The 19,907-nt window shown below is 47.1% G+C and overlaps 1 protein-coding gene across 1 annotated transcript in view; it reads left to right on the forward strand.

Moving 5' to 3' along the window:
* The first annotated feature begins 7,467 nt into the window (after positions 1 to 7,467).
* The window catches only part of TRPM8 (transient receptor potential cation channel subfamily M member 8), a 90,751-nt gene continuing 78,311 nt past the window's right edge, over positions 7,468 to 19,907 (forward strand). The window contains exons 1-4 of the mRNA XM_055587031.1: positions 7,468 to 7,584; positions 11,450 to 11,523; positions 16,822 to 16,978; positions 19,126 to 19,303. Of these exons, the coding sequence (XP_055443006.1) occupies positions 7,468 to 7,584; positions 11,450 to 11,523; positions 16,822 to 16,978; positions 19,126 to 19,303 (526 nt within the window). The remainder of the gene's footprint in view (positions 7,585 to 11,449; positions 11,524 to 16,821; positions 16,979 to 19,125; positions 19,304 to 19,907) is intronic.

Here is a 19,907-nt window from a genome sequence, read left to right on the forward strand (position 1 = left end):
ATGTGGATTTCTGGGCAGATTTAAAACCTTTAAGGGTGTTCACAATGTCTTTTTTTTAGATGTAGGGCTTTCCTCTCACTGGGCAATTTTCACTTAACAGTCCTTACATTGTGAAGTTCAACCAGAGTCTTATGCCTGTAAAGTTTCCAAGAACATCTGTGTACATGTATCTGCTGCTGCTGCTGCTAAGTCGCTTCAGTCATGTATGACTCTGTGCGACCCCATAGACGGCAGCCCACCAGGCTCCCCCACCCCTGGGATTCTCCAGGCAAGAACACTGAGTGGGTTGCCATTTCCTTCTCCACATGTATCAGGGTCATTTTTAAAGCTACTGTAACCTTTAATTCAAGAAAATTCATTGTCTTGAACATTTTTAAAAGTAAAAAATCAAGACATCCTTAATAAAGTTTCAAATTTAGACATTAAAATGTATGTGAAAGTACAAAGAACACAAACCATTCCTAACATCCATACATACCAAAGAAATTTTCTATTTTAGCTGATTGTATGGCTTTATCTTTTTATCCTTAAATAATTTCACCGGGTACCTTTAAGCCTATTAATTTCACCTGGCATGAGACTTTGGTTTGTTTTTTTTTTTTTTTTTTTTTTTAATATTGAAGACTTAGTTGGCAACCCACTCCACTATTCTTGCCTGGAAAACTCCATGGACGGAGGAGCCTGGTGGGTTACAGTCCATGGGGTCGCAAAGAGTCAGACACAACTGAGCGACTTCACTTTCAGTTCTTTCCCTACTCCAGGGAAGAAGATTTATCCTATTGACTTTTGCTACATCTGCTGTGTGGAACTTTTTCTTCTTTTCTTTTTTTAAACAACTGATTATCAATTTATTAAAAAGGTTGATTTAGACATTGGCAATGGCAGCTTCCACCTTGACTTCTGGCTCAGTCTTGATAGAAGGGATCTGCTTGACAATCTCAGAATTGTGGGTCCATGAGTCACTTGTGGATCCTCATCTGGAATCAATCCCAAGTCTTAGAACCATCATGACAAGGAGTTTTCCTTGTAGTTATTCTCCGAGTCTTGGGAGGCATTCAAACAGGTCCTTTCACTTTGAGATTCTTTTCCTTCATGCCTCTGCAGGTCAGCACATGCCTTCTTCAGAGACTTCACATTGAAGCTGGTGAGGGTGATCCTACAGGAATCAACATCTGGGCTTCCTGGTGGCTCAGTGGTAAAGAATCCACCCACAACGCAGGAGATGTGAGTTCGATCCCTGGGTTGGGAAGATCCCCTGGAGAAGGGAATGGCAACCCTTTCCAGTATTCCTGCCAGGGAAATCCCATGGACAGAGGAGCCTAGTGGGCTCGTGGAGTCCATGGAGTCACTAAGAGTCGGACACAGCTGAGCATGCACGCTTGGTGTGTTTATGTGAATTCCTCTTGACATTATATGTTTCATTATTGAAGAAAAGTACCTTTCATTTTTTTGCCTGAACTTTTGGTAAAGAATCCGCCTGCAATGCAGGAGACGCCAGTTCAATTCCTGGGTTGGGAGGATCCCCTGGAGAAGGGAAAGGCTACCCACTCCAGTATTCTGGCCTGGAGAATCCCATGGACTGTGTAGTCTGTGGGGTCACAAAGAGTCGCATTCAACTTGCACTTTCACTTTCACACTTTCACTTTTGAAATTCTGGCCTGTGTTATGAAGCCAGTGCTTTCCTGATGCATTGGCCAACCCTACAGTTTTTTAAGAAGTAGAATAATAAACTATGTGTGTGAATACATGAAATCCACCTTATCGGACACCATACCCACATTACGGAGCATGTTTGGTGTCATTTTACTGGTGGGTTCTTACTTGGGGGGGTCCCCGGGTGGGGTCAGTCCACATCTGGTGCTATCACTTTCCTGACTCCATTTTCCTTCTCCTCAGTGAGAATTTCATTAATTTAGAGAACTACACCCAGATAAAGCAAAAAGATGGTCCTAGGCTTGAAACTCATGCTTGACAACATTATACTCCACTGCCCTCCAAGGAGGTGGAATGTGTCTTTCATGTGGATACCAAATATCTCATTAAAAAAAAAAAATTTATTTACTTTACTTTTGGTTGCTCTGGGTCTTCACTGCTGCATGCAGGCCTTATTGCTGTGAGCGGGAGCTAGACTTCCTTGCGGTGGGAGGGCTTATTGAAGTGGCTTCTCGTTGCTGAGCACACAGGCTCAGTAGTTGCGGCTCATGGGCTTAGTTGCTCCTCGGAACCAGGGATGGAACCTGTGTCCTCTCCATTAGCAGGCGAATTACCACTGGACCACCATACCTCATTTCTGAAGTCCCAAACATCTCACTTCTGACCCAGAGAAAGCAATATCCAAGAGAGAACTTTGGCTAGGCTTTAAGACCATAAGAGTTACATATCATGCTTATGTCGTGTGCCTCTGTGTTGTGTTACCGTTTGGGAGGTACCTGGTCATGTATTCCAAGACGTATGTGAAACTCCGACCCCTAAGTGTTGGGGTTTTGGGGAATCAGCCCATCACCTTTAACTTCTGGAGCTTGGCAAACCATTTACAAACTCACTTCTCCCCGAGTAAAGTTGTTCTTTCTTCTCCATTCCAAGAGACGGAAGCCGCAGACGTCTCCTGGCTGCCCGTGTGGTTGGGTGACCGGGAGCGAGTGTGCAGCCAAGCTCCAGAGCAGATGTGTGCAGATGCTTTTGGGCAGCACAAACGCTTCCCCAGAGGGAGCCTGTTAGGACCCTGAAGATACAAATCTGAAGGAGCAGCACTTTTCCCACAGGTGTGGGGAGGGGTCCTTGAGCCCCTCACTGCTGGGAAGCCCTAAGCTCCACCTTTGAGACCACCACTCTAAACTTGGCTTTTTAAACGACTGCTCTAGAGTTTCATAGTGTGCAGTTTCACATGCGTGCAGTGTCCCCAGCCAGCCTCCCGTCTGGGGCAGACTTGGCATTTCTTCTCTGGAGTACGTGTCAGACAGTCCAGTTGAGACCAAGGACCTGGGGCCATAGGAAGTCAGCGTTATGTCCAGGAATAATTTCAAAAAATATGATGCGAGAGGGGAAAAAAAAAGATCCCCCAAATTGTTATCAGCATTTATTATGTTATTCTCGACTCTGTTTTCCTTTTATCTTTGATTTATCATTTACCCTCAGTTGATCAGTTTCCATCTGATAGTCTTACTGCTCCCAACTACCCCACAAAGTCCTACTCTGTGCTCTATATTGTCATAACTGTTTCTCTCTCTGCTAGCTTTCATCCCCCAAGATTTAAACACGACCCCACCCCTTTGGAGTTAACAAGTCAGCCTGTGACCTCCCCTCCCCTGTGGCTAACCCCACCCATGTGCTCTTGTGGATGGAGAGGTCTGTCCCATGGTCCTCAGTCTCTCACCCCCACGTACTGAAATGTTATCACTAAGGTCATCGGTTATCTTTGCCTTACCCAGTCTCTAGACACATTTCCTGTTTATTAAGTGTGTTTTCAGGATTATGTAAGGAATACGTTTAATTTTCCCAAATATAAAAAGTGAAAGGATACAATTAAAGTCACTCAGTCCCACCCACACATATAGCAGTGGTTACCATCTTGGTGCATTTGCTTCCATGTGCCTTATACACGGCACCCCACTCCAGTGCTCTTGCCTGGAAAATCCCATGGACGGAGGAGCCTGGTGGGCTGCAGTCCATGGGGTCGCTAAGAGTCGGACACGACTGAGCGACTTCACTTTCACTTTTCCCTTTCATGCATTGGAGAAGGAAATGGCAACCCACTCCAGTGTTCTTGCCTAGAGAATCCCAGGGACAGGGGAGCCTGGTGGGCCACCGTCTATGGGGTCGCACAGAGTCGGACACGACTGAAGCGACTTAGCAGCAGCAGCAGCAGCCTTATACATGCTGTGTGTCCTGACTGTGCACCCCCTTCTTTAACAGCTGCCCTTCCTGAAGGTGCATCGTGTGTTGGGTCCTCTGTTGTTGCTGTTTAGTCACTCAGTGGTGTCGGACTCTGCGACCCCATGGACTGCAGCACGCCAGGCTTCCCTGTCCTTCAGTATCTCCCAGAGTTTGCTCAGACTCATGTCCTTTGAATCGGTGATGCCATCCAACCTTCTCATCCTCTGTCATCCCCTTCTCCTCCTGCCTTCAACTTTATAGGGAAGCCGAGAGGGTGGAAGGCCCACTAAAGGTCACAGGGTGAGTGGTTGAACCCAAGCTGACTGTCTAAGGTCAGAGCTCCTGACCACTGGGATTTCTTGCCTCCTGCTTTTCTTCTGCTCACAATAAATCTTATTAATTTTTCTGTGTCATTAAAATACACCTCATTCATGGCACCATCTTCTTATTCCTTTTGCATGTAATGTTCTCCTATTATTGGAACTTTAGGTCATTTCTAATTTATTCTATGAAATGAAGATCTTCTGAGTATACCCTTTAATGTCTTTCTGATGATTTATTCTAGAATTTTCCAGAGCCAATTCACTAGGTCAACAAGGATAATATTTGAATTTTTGCTACATTGTTGCCATGTTGCTTTGCAGACTGGAAAATGACTTTTACCTCCCTCAGCCCCTCAACCATATGAGAGAGTTTGCACTAAGCTCTTTTCAGCATCAAACGCTGTCATCTGAGACTGTCTCCCCTGGATGCTTCATTGTCCCTGGAGGTTTATTGTTTGTATTACTAGGAAGGCATAGCATATGTTTGTGTTTATTAGTGACTTGTGTTTCCTTGTTTGATGGCTTTGGATTCTTTCACCCATTTTTCTACAGGGTTTTGTATTGTTCGACCTGGTGGTATGACTTTATGGCTTTTCCTTAGTATTTGATGCATTAACTGGTTTCTCCCTGGTGTGACTTTCACTTTCTCCTCCTCGTGGCTGTCATTTTGCTTTTCCAGTTCACCCCCTTTCAGGGGTGGATGACCCTCTTTCCAAGGATCCTGGGGGCCCCTGTAGACCCTCTCCTCTCCTCTCCTCTTCAGACCTCCCTAGAAGCCCTTGGTCCTTGACCCTATGTCCCCTCTCCTAATACCCCTTTCACACCCAAGCCTTAACTCCCAACTGTGTTTTGGAGACGGATAAACGGTGTACCTGGAATACCTGGCATGTGAGGCAGTGTGAAGGAGGTCCAGACCCATAATTAGTCAACTAGAATATCAGCTGACCTCAGAAAACCAATTAGAAACTAACATGGAATAAAGGCCCCTGAAATGTCAGAACAGGACTGCTTCCTGCCCTTTTTACACAGCCTTCCCATTTCTTATTTGAACTGTGATTAAAAAGCAAAAATAGACATTTTCTGCTGCAATGAAATAAGCAGTTTTTTCATTGCAAGCAAATGAAATCACTTGCTGACTGTTGGTGCCCTACTTAGAAGCCATTTGCTGCTGTATGGGAATCGCAGTAAATCCCTGGCAGGATTGATTTGTGGTTTTACAATAATGTATGTAAAGTACCAATTACTACTCCGAGTCTCTCTGTAAAACACCTAGAGAGGGAAGTAAAAGAAGCGCTTGTTGTTTTAAACAGCCTGGCCTGAGGGTTCTCAGCGGGCTTTAAAGAGGCGTCCAATCTCTGTGGCATGGGAGGGTTTTGAGGCTGGAACTGGCGATCTGGGAGGAAGAGCCAGGCTGGGAAGTCAGGAGCCGAGTGGCTGAGCCGTGGGTCTCAGCCTTTCCACTTACAGGGTGTGTGTAAGGTGAGGTGGAAGTAATATGCAAACTAAAGGAGGATTTTGGGGGTGGGGGGAGTGTTATATAATTGCTTATGTATTCCCTCAGTCTCGGTATTAATACATTCTGCTTTGGGCTCTGTGCCAGGCTCTGGGAATACAGTTGGTGTTCAGTCACTCAGTTGTGTCCAACTCTTTGAGACCCGATGGACTGCAGCATGCCAGACTCCTCTGTCCTCCAGTATCTCCTGGACTTTGCCCAAATTCATGTCCACTGAGTCGGTGACGCTGTTTAACTATCTCATCCTCTGTTGCCCCCTTCTCTTCCTGCCTTCAATCTTTCCCAGCATCAAGGTCTTTTCCAATGAGTGGGATCTTTGCATCCAGGGGCCAAAGTATTAGAGCTTCAACTTCAGCATCAGTTCTTCTTATGAATATTCAGGGTTGATCTCCTTTAGGGTTGACTGGTTTGAGCTCTTTGCTGAACAGATAGATCTGGTTTTAGTCTTAAGTAGACAGACAGGGGGCCAAACAGATCATGAAACATATCAGGGTACTCATGTCTTGGTGGAGAGTAGACGATGCTTCCAGAATAGGCCACTGGGCACCTGTGCCAGCCTGGGCATCATTGGTACATCCCTGAAGAGATGGTGCATAAGATTGGCAGGATGAGCAGGATATAACTAGCTGGATGTGGGGGGAGTTGGGGAAGAGGGCTGCAGACAGACTGTGGGACTCACACGGCTAAGTCGGGGCCCAGTGAGGAGCCTGGCCCAGAAGGAGAGGGAGGCAAGTGAGGTCAGGCTGAGGTACCTGGGTCTGGGGGCCAGCTGTGGGCCACTGGAAGAGCTAGAGAGGGGTGAAGGGGTGGGACTACCCCTTGGATGTGGTGATGACAGAGGTGAGGGTGGTGGGGGGAGGTCACGGGAAGCTGGGGGAGCTTGGTCCCAGGAGCAGACAGAGGGCCGGGGTGGGGGTGGAGGGAGAAGGCTGATGCCTTTGTTCTAGGAACCCCATGTTTGCTGTGTCTGCTCGACCGCCCAGGGATGTGGTGTAGCTGTTGGTGAATACAGGTCTGAGATAATGTTCGAGAGACAAGAGAGACAGGTTGCTCCTGCAGCTGGGATGGGAGACTCGGATCCCCAGAAGAGGAGGGGTACCCCAGAAGAGGAGTGGTATCCGGGGACATCTCCATGGCAACCGAGGCTTCTATGATACCCCGGGCTCAAGGCCTGCTCCTGGAGCCTGGGAGGAAATTGTCAGGGGTCCCTGGGACTCATGTGCTGGCTCCAAGTGTCGGGGTGACCCGGAGCTCGCTGGTCCTCAGGCCCTACTGCCCTGTCGATCAAAGTCCTCCTCCCCCTTCCTGTGACTGGATCATGGCAGGAGTCCTCTCTCCTGCCTGTCAGCTGGTCTTCTTGCTGCAAGCCGCTGGTTACAGCTCTCTCCAAAGCCATCAGCTTGAAAGGAGCCATCCTTTCCCCTCTTATGTGGTGGTCAGGGATGCTGGATCCTACCCCCCAGACAAGAGGGTGCACCCAGAGGGGCCCTGCCCACTAGGGAAGGGCCAGGGAAAGCATACGGAGGGACTGAACTCAGGCTGGGTCCGGGAGGAGAGATGAAGCGAGGAGAGCAGAGGAGGGGGGACAACTACCCGGTTAGGGGGGCCGGGGTGGGGGCGGGTAGGGATGGGGCTCTGGGGGCAGCAGACGGCGAGACGGGAGGGGCTCGGGGAGGGCCCTGCGGTGAAGCCTTCAGTGAAGCCTGTCCACGTTGGTGATCCCATCTTCCCCGCTCCGCTTTGTTCACAGGAGAAGAGATGTCTTTCAAGGGCGCACGGTTCAGCATGAGGAACAGAAGGAACGGCACCCCGGACAGCACCCGGACCCTGTACTCCAGCGCGTCCAGGAGCACCGACGTGTCCTACGCCGAGAGCGTGAGTTAACCGCGTCCCCTCCAACACGCAGTTAAGGTTCTTTGGGGACCTGTACTCCTTCTTTAAAAAGTTCATGTCTCATCTCACTCTTGTCTGTGGATTACTTTTGTCGAACGCAGAGATGTTTTCTTTTCTGTGTTGTTTGTCAAGCATTCCTGTTTTAAAGTTTGTAACTGTAACCTTACGTTGTTAAAGAATGCATTTCTTTTGGCCTTTTAAAAATAGATTTTATTGAAGTGTAGTTGATTGACAATGTGTTAATTTTTGCTGTACAGCACAGTGATTCAGTTAACACACACACACACACAAACACATATATGCACCTTTTCATATTTTTCATTATGGTTTATTACAAGATATTGCATATAGTTCTCTGTACTATACAATAGGACCTTGTTTATCCATTCAAGAGTGCACCTATTAACTGACTTATATAACATTTTAAATACTGCACTTTAAAAAATATTTATTTTTAATTGGAGGATAATTGCTTTACAATATTGTGTTGGTTTCTGCCATACAGCAACATGATTCAACCATAGGTACATATGTCCCCTGGCTCTGGAACTTCCCTCCCGCCTCCACCCCATCCCACCCCTCTAGGTTGTCACAGAGCACCTGTTTGAGCTCCCTGAGTCGTGCAGCAAATTCCCACTGGCCATTTTATATATGGTATCTATATTACACATGATATACACACATGATATTCATACTATGAATATTTGTTTGTTACTACTTAATGCTTGGTGTTTTTGCTTCCAGCCCTGTGGGTTCACCTTAGAAGTGAGTTTTGAAGTCCTTTTATTTAATTCCGTGGTGGGTGGCTCATTCTGTGTCTGCGTTTGTTCTGGCTGTAGCTCCCTTCTCTTTGGTACCCGTCTCACCTCTCGCCATTCTGTGTCCCTGTACACTGAGTTGCTGCTTAGGACTCAGGGCGGGGAGGGGTGACTGGGCAGAAGGCTCCTCTCTGCATGCCCCTCCCATCCAGTCCCACCTGCAGCTCCAGTGATGCCCACAGGCTTTCCGCTCACTCTCAGGTCCTAGCGAACACGCTCATGTGTCAGGAAATAAAGACAACATTCCAGTCTGATACCAAGGTCCCCCTCAGCCAGAGTGATAAAAGTCGGGGTGGTGGCTGACTCTGGAAAAGGGAAGGGGAAGGAGGGACTGGGCTGGGGCTTCTGGGGTGCTGGGCATGTCAGTATTTTTTTTTTTTTAAGCTATTTATTTATTTATTTTGGCCTACCCCCTGGACATGTGCGATCTTATTTCCCTCTCCCAGGGATTGAATCTGTGCTCTTTGCATTGGATGCTCAGAGTCTTAACCACTGGACCACCAGGAAAGTCCCCATGCGAGTATTTTGATCTACGGGGTGAGGTTCTCTGGGCACCCAGGCTCTTGCCATTCCCACCACCCAATGCCCACTTAGATTTTTGTAACTGCTGCGGTCACCCTGGCCCTGTGAGAATTACACCATGGGCAGAGGACCCTGGTGGCTTCTCCAGTGCCCTCTTCTCTGGCCTCCAGCAGTGTGAGACCCCTGGGAGGGCAGAAAAGGTCTTTCCGGATCCCACGTGGAGGCAGGCATGGGTGCTGTTGGCAGTCGGAGACTGACTCTTTCCTGTTTTGCTCCTCTGGGTTCCCCCAGAATTTCTGGATGGATTTCCCACTCTGCTCAGAGATGCCAGCAGTCATGTGGGTAGGATTTCTGAGACCACACAGGTACATCCCAGTTCTGAGGGTCCTTTTTATCCCTGAGAACACACACCTCTGCAAAGTACATTTTTCAGAGGGAATTATTAGCAACAAGATAGTTTTTATCCCCAACCCTTCTCCATCGATTTAAAAAGCTTATACATATAAGCTTATATATACTGTGGAGTTTTCTTTATCTGTGTGAAGTAGACTTAAAACTAGTGAAGAGCTAGAAAAAATTATGAGGAGGAAAGGACATCACAGGGCTTCAAAACTTATTCATTCTGAGGATATAAGATTTATTTTTGCTTTCTACATTTTTATCATTAATATTGGTAGAAAAGAACTTACAAACCTAAATTCCGAGCCTAAGGAAAAACAATACAACTAACACTCTTGCACCCATCGCCAGCACTTTTCAGGAGACTCCCATGTGCCCCCCATGTCAAAGCCCTCCACGCTCTCCTGAGTTTTGTGTTCCCCATTCCTTGCTTTTATTCATAAGCTTATGGTTTGAATATACGTGTGTAAATGGTGGATGGTTCCGTTTCGTCTGTTTTGACATTTGTGGAGCCCCACCATCAGCTCCTCTGTGGGTTCGGTTTTTTGCTAGCGTCCTTTGTTCGTGGTTCTCCGAGTGACCAGGTGTAGTGGCTGTTGATTCAATCCTGCTGGGCTGGGCTTTCTCTCGAGCTCCTTTGTCCAGCTTAAGGGGGATGAACATTTGAGTTTCTGATTTTGCCCTTAGGAGCAGGGCCATTCTGAACCTTCCTGGATGTGTGAGGTGGTCCCTGGAGAAGGTTCTCTGGGTTGAGGCTGCTGGGTGAAGGTGAACACCTCTCCCTAAGGGGAGCTGGGGTTAAGACACAGGATTTATGGCGAAACATCATTTAAAGGGCCAGGTAAAGGGGGCATGTGGTTCCCATTCTCTGATGTCTCAGAATGTACAGTGGTGGGTGCCAGATGGCTGAGGAGACTGCTGAAGGCACGGTGGGCCTTTTCCCAGGACAGGGACTGTCCCTTCCCTTTTTGTGGTGGCCTCACTGTGGGGGATGAGGAGTCAGGCTTGGCTTTGCTGCAAAGACAGGAGGAAAACCCACAGGACACTGTCTGAGAACCGTGGGTGCCCAGTGACCTGACGGAAGTGGGTTTGGGCTGCCAACCCCACCTCCACGGGGCAAGATAGTCCCCTAAAGCTGACAGCCCTGTGCCAGGCATCTGAGCGTGCAGGGCATTCCCAGGACACAGGGACTATTTCGAGGGGACAGCGGTGGCCAGTTTCTCAGAGTTGTGCCAATTTGCTCACTGCCCACAGTGGGTCTGAGGCCCCCTGCCTAGCCCTTCCCAGGCCTTTGGCGTTAATGCTTTCTTAATTTTTCCAGCCTGGTGCGAGTGTCGTGGGCGTCATTATGGTTTCCCTTCACGTTTGCCTCATTTCCGAGAAGGCTGAGCACCTTCTCACACATTTATGGTTGTATATCCACTTTTATTTAATGCCTGTTCTCATCTCCTTCTGTTCTCTTATGACGTTGTCTGTCTTATTCTTGGTGTCTCATCGTCCTTTATATTTTCGATTTACCAAGCCTGTGGTGATCAATACATGTTGCAAATATCTTCTCCCACTCTGAGGAGTATACATATTTTCAAAGTAGTTTTCAACCTTTGCCAATTGGTTTGCTTCTGTCACCTAAAGGGAAGTTTTCCATCATGTGTCAGAATTAGGTCCTGGATATGCCTGACCACCTGCCCGTGAGGAGACAAATGAAAGTCTGGAAAGAGCATTTGTACTTTATCATCTTTGGAAAAGCAAGCATTAGAGGAATGGGAATCTACAGTAATACATTATTTACGCTAAGCTACCAACAGATCCTTATTTTCCCCTGGTTGTTTTAGAGTTGAAAAAACATACTTTGCATGTGTGACATTTGTTACAAGATAATGCCAAGTAACTGTTAGAAAAATTTACATTCAGTTATAAAAATTTAAATGTATACCTCTTTTTTACAAGCTCTGTATGCTCTAAAGGTATGACGGGATACTGGGTGCTACTGATCTGCAATGAATCAATGAATCCTTAAACCCTTTGAAGTAGGTTTAGTTCATTCATGAAGAGCAGCAGGGGTTAAGAGCAAATTAGTGACGTGTTGTTCCCATGTTCTCTCTCCAAAGGACTTGGTGAATTTCATCGAAGCAAATTTTAAGAAACGGGAGTGTGTCTTCTTTACCAAAGATTCCAAGGCCACGTAAGCACCTCTTTTGCCTCCGATTTTGCTAGTATGTTCAAAGATAAATTATTAACAACCACGACAACAGACTAGTTCATTATTCAAGTTATTTGCATCTTGCAGTTCTCAGAAATGGTGTGCGAGCAGGAAGAATTTGGCAAGCAGCTTGTCCCTAGAGAGGTATCTTTCATATTTTAAGCTTTGGCAGGAGTGGGTGAAGGTTCCAAGACAGGCTGTCAGTCTCTTGGTATTCCCATGGGCCTGGGACCCCGCCCGAGTGGCCGTGGCAATCAACCTTGTTATTTCATAGCCGTTGGCAGGCGACAGCAGGCATGCGCACTCGTGGCAATCTGACTGGCTCCTCTGTCTGGCTGTTGACTGTGGCTATACTGTAGGACTTTGTTGTTTATCCTTTCTCTATATAGTAGTCTAGTTATTAATTGATTGTTTAGTTGCTGCCATAGTTTATGTTTAAAGACTGACTCTCTGTTGACCAGAGGCAGTTACAGCAAGATCAGGAGTGTTACCATCAGCCTTAGATCCAACCTTGGCTTGGCTGCCTGTTCGCTGCATGAACTTGAACTAATTATTATCTTCTGAACTGAATTTTCTTATCCTAGAAATCCAGCACAGTATACATTCTGGGTTGTGGTAAGGATTCAGTGGGATGTTTCGTAAAATCCCTACTCTAGGAAGTTCTCAGTCAGTGTGCTTTCTTTCTTTGTATAAGTTAGAAAACGAACATCAGAAAAAATAAGAGATTTCTATTTTGTCATTGGTATAAACTTAGTCATTATGAAGCATTTTGACAGAGTATAAATTCTGTGAGTCAGCTATCTACCCCCCATATTTCCCTGAAAGATTTTGTGTTAATTTGTTTGACTGGTAGAACACACCATTTGGATTCATTCACTCATTCAATCAATATTTATTGAGCATCAGCTGTATCAAGGGGACTTTACATACTTGATCATGAATTCTACAACTGCCCTGCAAGGTAGCTGTTATCATTTGACTGACAAGTCAAGTGAGGCCTGGAGAGGCTCAGTATTTTACCCAGGGTCTCATCACTGGGCTTCTCTTGTGACTCAGATGGTTAAGAATTGGCCTGCAATGCAGGAGATGCGGGTTTGATTCCTGGCTTGGGGAGATCCCCTGGTTGGAAATGGCAACTCACTCCAGTATTCTTGCCTGGAGAATCCCATGGACAGAGGAGCCTGGTGGGCTACAGTCCATGGGTGGCAAAGAGTCAGACACTGCTGAGGGACGAACACTTTCACTTTCATATTGCTGGTAGGAGAGAAATAAAGGATTGAACCCAGTTTTCTAATCTTCTTTGTGCATTTTTTTAAATTATTTTTAAATTGGGAGAAAATTGCTTTACAATGTGATGGTTTCTGTCATACAGCAATGCAAATCAGCCATAATTATGCTTATATCACCTCCTCTTGAGCTTCCCTCGCCTGCCCCCAGACCACCCCGCTGGATCAGCACTATTTGTAATAGCTAGGACGTGGAAGCAACCATGTGTGCATTCTTTTTGGGCCCAGCTCCTGCCCCTTCTAAGAACGACCCTGCCTTGGCCTGACTGTATTCATCAGTACCTTGTCATTTGCAGATATCCAATCTAATTGGCTGAAATGAGTGGTGATTGTAATGGGACCTCGTGGCTGGAAAGCACAGCCAGATCCAGGGCTTAATATTACCAAGACCTTGCCTCTTTTTTTACCTGTGAGTCTGTCCTTCTCTGGGTGTGAAGTCTCCTCCTTTGTAATGCAAAATGGACACCACAGCTCTGGCTGATACCATTTCAGCTTACCACTGAGGGGAAAGATGGCCTGGTTCCTAACAATTCTCCCCAAAGTCCTGGAACCTTGATCTTGGAGTTCATGGCTCTTATTGGCCTGGCATGGGCCATGGACCAGCTCTAATCCTTGGGAAGGTGATGGAATATGTAATTGGCCAGTCTTGGGTCATTGGAAGGACTGATGCTGAAGCTGAAACTCCAATACTCTGGCCACCCGATGCGAAGAACTGACTCATTTGAAAAGACCCTGATGCTGGGAAAGATTGAAGGCAGGAGGAGAAGGGGACAACAGAGGATGAGACGGTTGGATGGCATCACTGACTCAATGGACATGAGCTTGAGTAAACTCCGGGAGTTGGTGATGGACGGGCAAGCCTGGTGTGCTGCAGTCCATGGGGTTGCAAAGAGTCGGACACAACTGAGTGACTGAACTGACTGACTGGGTGTTGTGTCCATATGGACCTGGTGTGGGAAGGATGGGTCCTCAAAGGAAAGACAGGGTGTTTCTACTAGCTGCAGCAGAAGTGGATGGAGGATAGGGAAATCTACAACTGCCCAGCTGATGGTGTCTGACTGCAGCTCAGGTCTGACCCCAAACGAAGGGACTTGCTGTGAGTAGCCCTCACCCTCCACAACACCAGCTGAGGACAGGAACACCTCGGGGTCTCCCAATGCCTATCTCAGAGGAGACCCAAGGTTACAGACCAGAGTCAAGACTCCATAAGCTTTTTGACTTCTCATATTTGTTATTTTCATCTGTCTACTGGCAGCGGGGATGCTCTGTGTAATCTAAATTACTCATCAGACAAAGGAATCAAGGGAAGTGACTGGTAACAGTGATACTGTAATTTTGCTGCTGCCTGGCACACCAGCTGACGTAAGCTACTGCAAATCTCCCCAGAGTTGTCCCTTATATGCTAAGCCCAGACCATTCATGTTTTTCTTCTTTAACCCCTTTCGGATGTCTGTTTCTTGTGTGGTCACAGGAAAGTGATGCCTGACTATGGCCCCTGTTGCTGAGGGTACCCTCTGAGACACTGCTGCCCAGTTAGGGGTCGCCTCCTGGCACTCCCGAGGCTGTAGGTCCCTGAATCTGGGTTTGTTCTCTTCAGTTCTCACTGCCTCAGCTATCCTGGATTCTAGGTAGAGATAGGAAGAACTTTGTTTTTGCTGTAATGGGCTCTGTGCGATGGACCTTTCTACTATAATGGGAATATTCTTTATCTGCATCAGCCCATATGAGCATTTGAAATTGGCTAGTGCAACCAAGGAGCTGAATTTTCAAATTAAATTAAATAGTCACACATGGCTAGCGGCTACTATATTAACAGTGTAGTTCTGTAGGCTTCTGACTTGTCCCAAGGGGTAGAACTAGCATGCTGACTCTCTCCTAATCCTCTCCATCTCCCTTGTCTGTCACTTCTATGCCTCCTCCAAGTATCTATGCTCCTAACGCCTTCCTAGCATTCTTCCCACCTCCTCTCCATTTGTAGACCAATTTACGTACATTGGTGCTCAGATATGCAGATGACACCACCCTTATGGCAGAAACTGAAGAAGAATCAAAAAGCCTCTTGATGAAAGTGAAAGAAGAGAGTGAAAAATTTGGCTTAAAGCTCAACATTCAGAAAACTAAAATCATGGCATCTGGTCTCATCACTTCATGGCAAATAGATGGGGAAACAGTGGAAACAGTGGCTGACTTTATTTTTCTGGGCTCCAAAGTCACTGTGGATGGTGATTGCAGCCATGAAATTAAAAGACGCTTGCTCCTTGGAAGGAAAGTTATGACCAACCTAGACAGCATATTAAAAAGCAGAGACATTACTTTGCCAACAAAGGTCCATCTAGTCAAGGCTATGGTTTTTCCAGTAGTCATGTATGGATGTGAGAATTGGACTCTAAAGAAAGCTGAGCACAGAAGAATTGATGCTTTTGAACTGTGGTGTTGGAGAAGACGCTTGAGAGTCCCTTGGACTGCAAAGAGATCCAACCAGTCCATCCTAAAGGAGATTAGTCCTGGGTATTCTTTGGAAGGACTGATGCTGAAGCTGAAACTCCAATACTTTGGCCACCTGATGTGGAGAGCTGACTCATTTGAAAAGACCCTGATGCTGGGAAAGATTGAAGGCGGGAAGAGAAGGGGACGACAGACAATGAGATGGTTGGATGGCATCACTGACACAATGGATATGGGTTTGGGTGGACTCCGGGAGTTGGTGATGTACAGGGAGGCCTGGCGTGCTGCGATAACATGGGGTTGCAAAAAGTCGGACACAACTGAGTGACTGAACTGAACTAAACCCAATCATCAAGATGGAGCCAGGCAAGCTTCTTATTCGAGGTCACCCAAAACACACCCCTATTCTTGGAAGGGAAAAGGGTTCGAGAGTCACTCTTCAGTTGTAGCAAAGACAGATGGGACAGGGGCTTCCCTCCCCAGTTCTGCAATGAACTCGGGGAGGGGGTGTGGAAGGACCCCAAAGGATAGTGGCACAGAAACAGCTAAAGAGAGAGGGGAGGAAGCCACCTTGGACCACAACAGTGGGGAGGATCCTGAAACCACCAGGAGCAGCCTCAGCTCAGGAAGTGCTCCAGGGCTAGTCAGAGAAAAGCCTAAAGCAACTGCAATCAAGTCCAGTTGACTTTTTAAAATTTTTCTTGCCCAACTGAGTGATGCCTGAGAGACCTGTTCCAAAAAGAGAGGCAAGGTTACTGGTGGAGGAGTGATTTTGGATTCTAGGTTCTAGCTCAGTTTTTATAACTCTAGAAAATAGCGAATGTTTTGATATCAATACAGCTAATTTCTATACCCTAAAGTAATTAAGATTTGGGCTTCCGTGGTGGCTCAGTGGTAAAGAATCCACCTGCAATACAGGAGACATGGGTTTGATTCCTGGGTCGGGAAGATCTTGGGGAGCAGGAAATGGCAACCCACTCTAGTATTGTTGCCTGGGAAATCCCATGGACCGAGGACCCTGGCAAGCTCCAGTCCACGGGGTCGCAAGAGTCGGATGTTACTGAGTGACTGAACATACGTGTGCACACACACATACACAGTGTTAGTAGTTAAGACTTTCAGTTACAAGGAACCCAAGTTATTTTAACCTAAATGAAGAAATTTACTCTAAAGAAAAGGAAGTGCCTTGCAGAACCTGAGAGATAAGTGGCTGGGATCTAGAATAGATAGGGCTATGGCCAGAGTGTGTGAAGGCTCAAGAAGTCTTCTCTGTTGTCATTTATTCCATGCCTCCCTACATTCCTGCTTTCTTCTTTCTCAGTGGAGATGCAAGTGAAGTGTATTGCCTGAATCTTCCACGTCACAGGGATAAAACATCAAGAGAGTTTTTAACAACCAAGATGATGAAAACAGTCTGGAAATTAGATGTGATGCTAAAATCTCTTTTTGTGTTGATTTAAGCTAATCATGTGTGGTCTACAAGACGTGATGAAACATTAAAGTAGGTTTAATGAAATCTGTTCCTTCCTGTCAATATCCTCCTGCTCAGGGAGAATGTGTGCAAGTGTGGCTACGCCCAGAACCAACACATAGAAGGCACCCAGATCAACCAAAACGAGAAATGGAATTACAAGAAACATACCAAGGAATTTCCCACCGATGCTTTTGGAGATGTTCAGTTTGAGACTCAGGGGAAGAAAGGGAAGGTAAGCAATGGTTTTCTACTTGAACTAGCTAATCCATATGCTAACATGGTAGGTTACTGAAGTACCTTGAGTTACTTCAAATTGTCTGATAGTATGTATGAAAGCAGAAGAGATGGGTTGTCACCCAAAACATGATTGCAGAAAAAGATAAATCTTGTGAAAAATCAAGCGCTGTGATTAGATCACGTGCCATGGCAACACTCCTCAGGTGATTGTTAAGGCAGTAGTGAGTAGCGAGGAAAGAGCAGAATGAGTTCCACCTGTAAGGTGTTGGTAACGCCAAGGTGGCGGGTTCAGTTCCCATATGGGCCACCAAATGTTATGACTGTCTGGGCATGTGCTGGAAAAGAATTTCCAGACACAGAATATTTTAGAAGAGAGGATTCATTGAGAACAAAGGACTGAGGTAGTGAGAGGTGCTGCAAAGACAGCAGGCCGGCTTTCTGACAGACCAGGGAGAGATGACTGCCAAAGAGAGAATAGAGCGGAAGATGCTATTAGACCAGCAGGCCGATCCTGAGGTGTTTTCAAGGGAGAGCTGATGCTTTTGTGGGCTTGCAGCCAGTTTTTATAGCCTCAGGACAAAGAAAATTCCTAAGGGAAGGGTTGGCGTTAAGCCATTGGTTCTATATGGTACACGTGTTATTTAATATAGAGATGGGAGCTGGCTGGTTAGGGACAGGCTGGCTCTTGACAAACAAGATGGCTTTTGACAATGGTGGTCGTGGAGCTTGGCTCATTCTGGAAATATTGGCCTGTGACTCAGGATGGCTGGCTTGTCACCCAGTGTCCTTTCTCCAGGCACAGCGCAGGCTCATGTGATATCCTTGTTGACCCTCCCTGCTACAGACAAATGCATTTATGGTTTAGTTTGGCATATGACATTCTTGACAGTAAATGTGGCCTTGAATAAGGCGGCATTTTCCTTTGCACACCCACACTGCAGGCTCTTACACAGCATTTTACAAAGCTGTTTAATGGATTGTGTCGAATGGAAACAAAAAGGATAATGTGAGAATTGTGAGTTAAGTTTTATTGGGGGCAAATGAGGACTATAGCCAAGGAGACAGCAACTCAGATAGCTCTGAGGAGCTGCTCCAAAGAGGTAGGGGGGGGAAGGTCAGTGTTACCTATGATTTTAGTGAAGGGGGTATGTGCAGTCAGGCACCCACTTTGGTAGACGCTTGCTGCTGGTCATGAGAAGCAGGTGTCTTCCATGAATGATTTTAGTGCTTTTGTAGATATGAGAAGATGCAAGAATTTGGGCTCATATAATATGCTGAAAATACTTAACTGTCTGAAGCCCAGTTCTGTGGGTTTTCCCCAGAGCAGGAGAGTTTCCTTCTTGATCTCCACCCTGAACTCATTTCATGATGTGTGGAATGTCACTGATGACAGTGATTGATTGCATCCTTGTAAAGGCAGCTCCCTGGTGGTTAGGATCCGGTGCTCTCACCGCTGCGGCCGGGGTTTGATTCCCCATCAGGGAAGCCTTTCTTCTTCCTCTCCCCCTGCCACCTACCGACCTCCCCGGTAGGTCCCTTTAGGGCTTGAATCTGCCTGCAATGCAGGAGACCTGGGTTCGATCCCTGGGTTGGGAAGATCCTCTGGAGAAGGGAATGGCAACCCACTCCAATATTCTTGCCTGGAGAATTCCAAGAACAGAGGAGCCTGGCGGGCTATATCCATGGGGTCACAGAGTCGGATACGACTGAGCGACTAATATTTTCCCTTTCAGAGGCAGATGGCAGGTGACCGTTTTCAGTTGGCCATTATTAACAGTTTCCTTAAATTCTCTTCTGTCCACTCTGTCTCTTCCCAAGGCCTCTGTCTCGGAATGGGCCACCACTGTCTTGCCTCCCTGCCTGTCTTGGCTCACAGTCTGTAGTTAGCACTCCTGCTGGAGGGCTCCCTAAAATGTAAATCCCTTCTGGCTTCTACTCTGCTTAGAACACCTGACGGGTGCTCCACTGCCTTTAGGACGAAGTCTCCAGCTCTCCAGCTGGCTTGGGTGTCCCTTCCACTGCCCCAAGGGGACCTTCCTCACCTGCCATGCGCTCCCGTCCCAAAGGCACAGGTAGACTGGGCCACGCCCCCGCCATCAGGAGAGCACCTGCGGATCCTGATGCTTCTGTCCTTCCCCACAGTATATCCGACTGTCCTGCGACACGGACGCGGAGACGCTGTACGAGCTGCTGACCCAGCACTGGCACCTGAAAACACCCAACCTGGTCATTTCCGTGACTGGCGGCGCCAGAAACTTCGCCCTGAAGCCGCGCATGCGCAAGATCTTCAGCCGCCTGATCTACATCGCGCAGTCGAAAGGTGCGCGGGTCCCGCGGTGGCCGAGGGGACCGGCCCGGGTGGGGACGTGGCGCCCGCGGGTTTGTCCTTCCAGGCTGCGCCACGTCTTTAGAGACTGAACGAAATTGTCCTCTGCCATTCATGCGCAAGACTGCAGATACTCTAGGGCTGTATGATTAATCCTGATCTTAATTAGAAACAAGATCCTTAAATGAGGAAACAGATCCGGAACTCTGGAGGGTGGGATGGGGTCGGGGAGGGAGGGAGGATTTCCTTAATCAGAGCTCAGGAAATTGCATGTGGGTAGTTGCATGTTTCTCTTAACCTAACGTTTTCATTTAGTCGTTTTTACATAAAACACTCAGAGTATTCTGGCCAATCAAAAAAAGAAAGTTTAATTTTTGCTGTTTCATTTGGGGACCATTCACTTTCATGCATTGGAGAAGGCAATGGCAACCCACTCCAGTGTTCTTGCCTGGAGAATCCCAGGGATGGGGGAGCCTGGTGGGCTGCCATCTATGGGGTCCCACAGAGTCGGACACGACTGAAGTGATTTAGCAATAGCAATAGCAATATGCTTTGAAAAAAGTGACCGTGCCTGGCAGGTTGTGAGCGCCAGGTGAGT

The sequence above is a fragment of the Bubalus kerabau genome, chromosome 6 (assembly GCF_029407905.1).
Source record: "Bubalus kerabau isolate K-KA32 ecotype Philippines breed swamp buffalo chromosome 6, PCC_UOA_SB_1v2, whole genome shotgun sequence".
In the NCBI taxonomy this organism is placed as follows: Eukaryota; Metazoa; Chordata; class Mammalia; order Artiodactyla; family Bovidae; genus Bubalus; species Bubalus kerabau.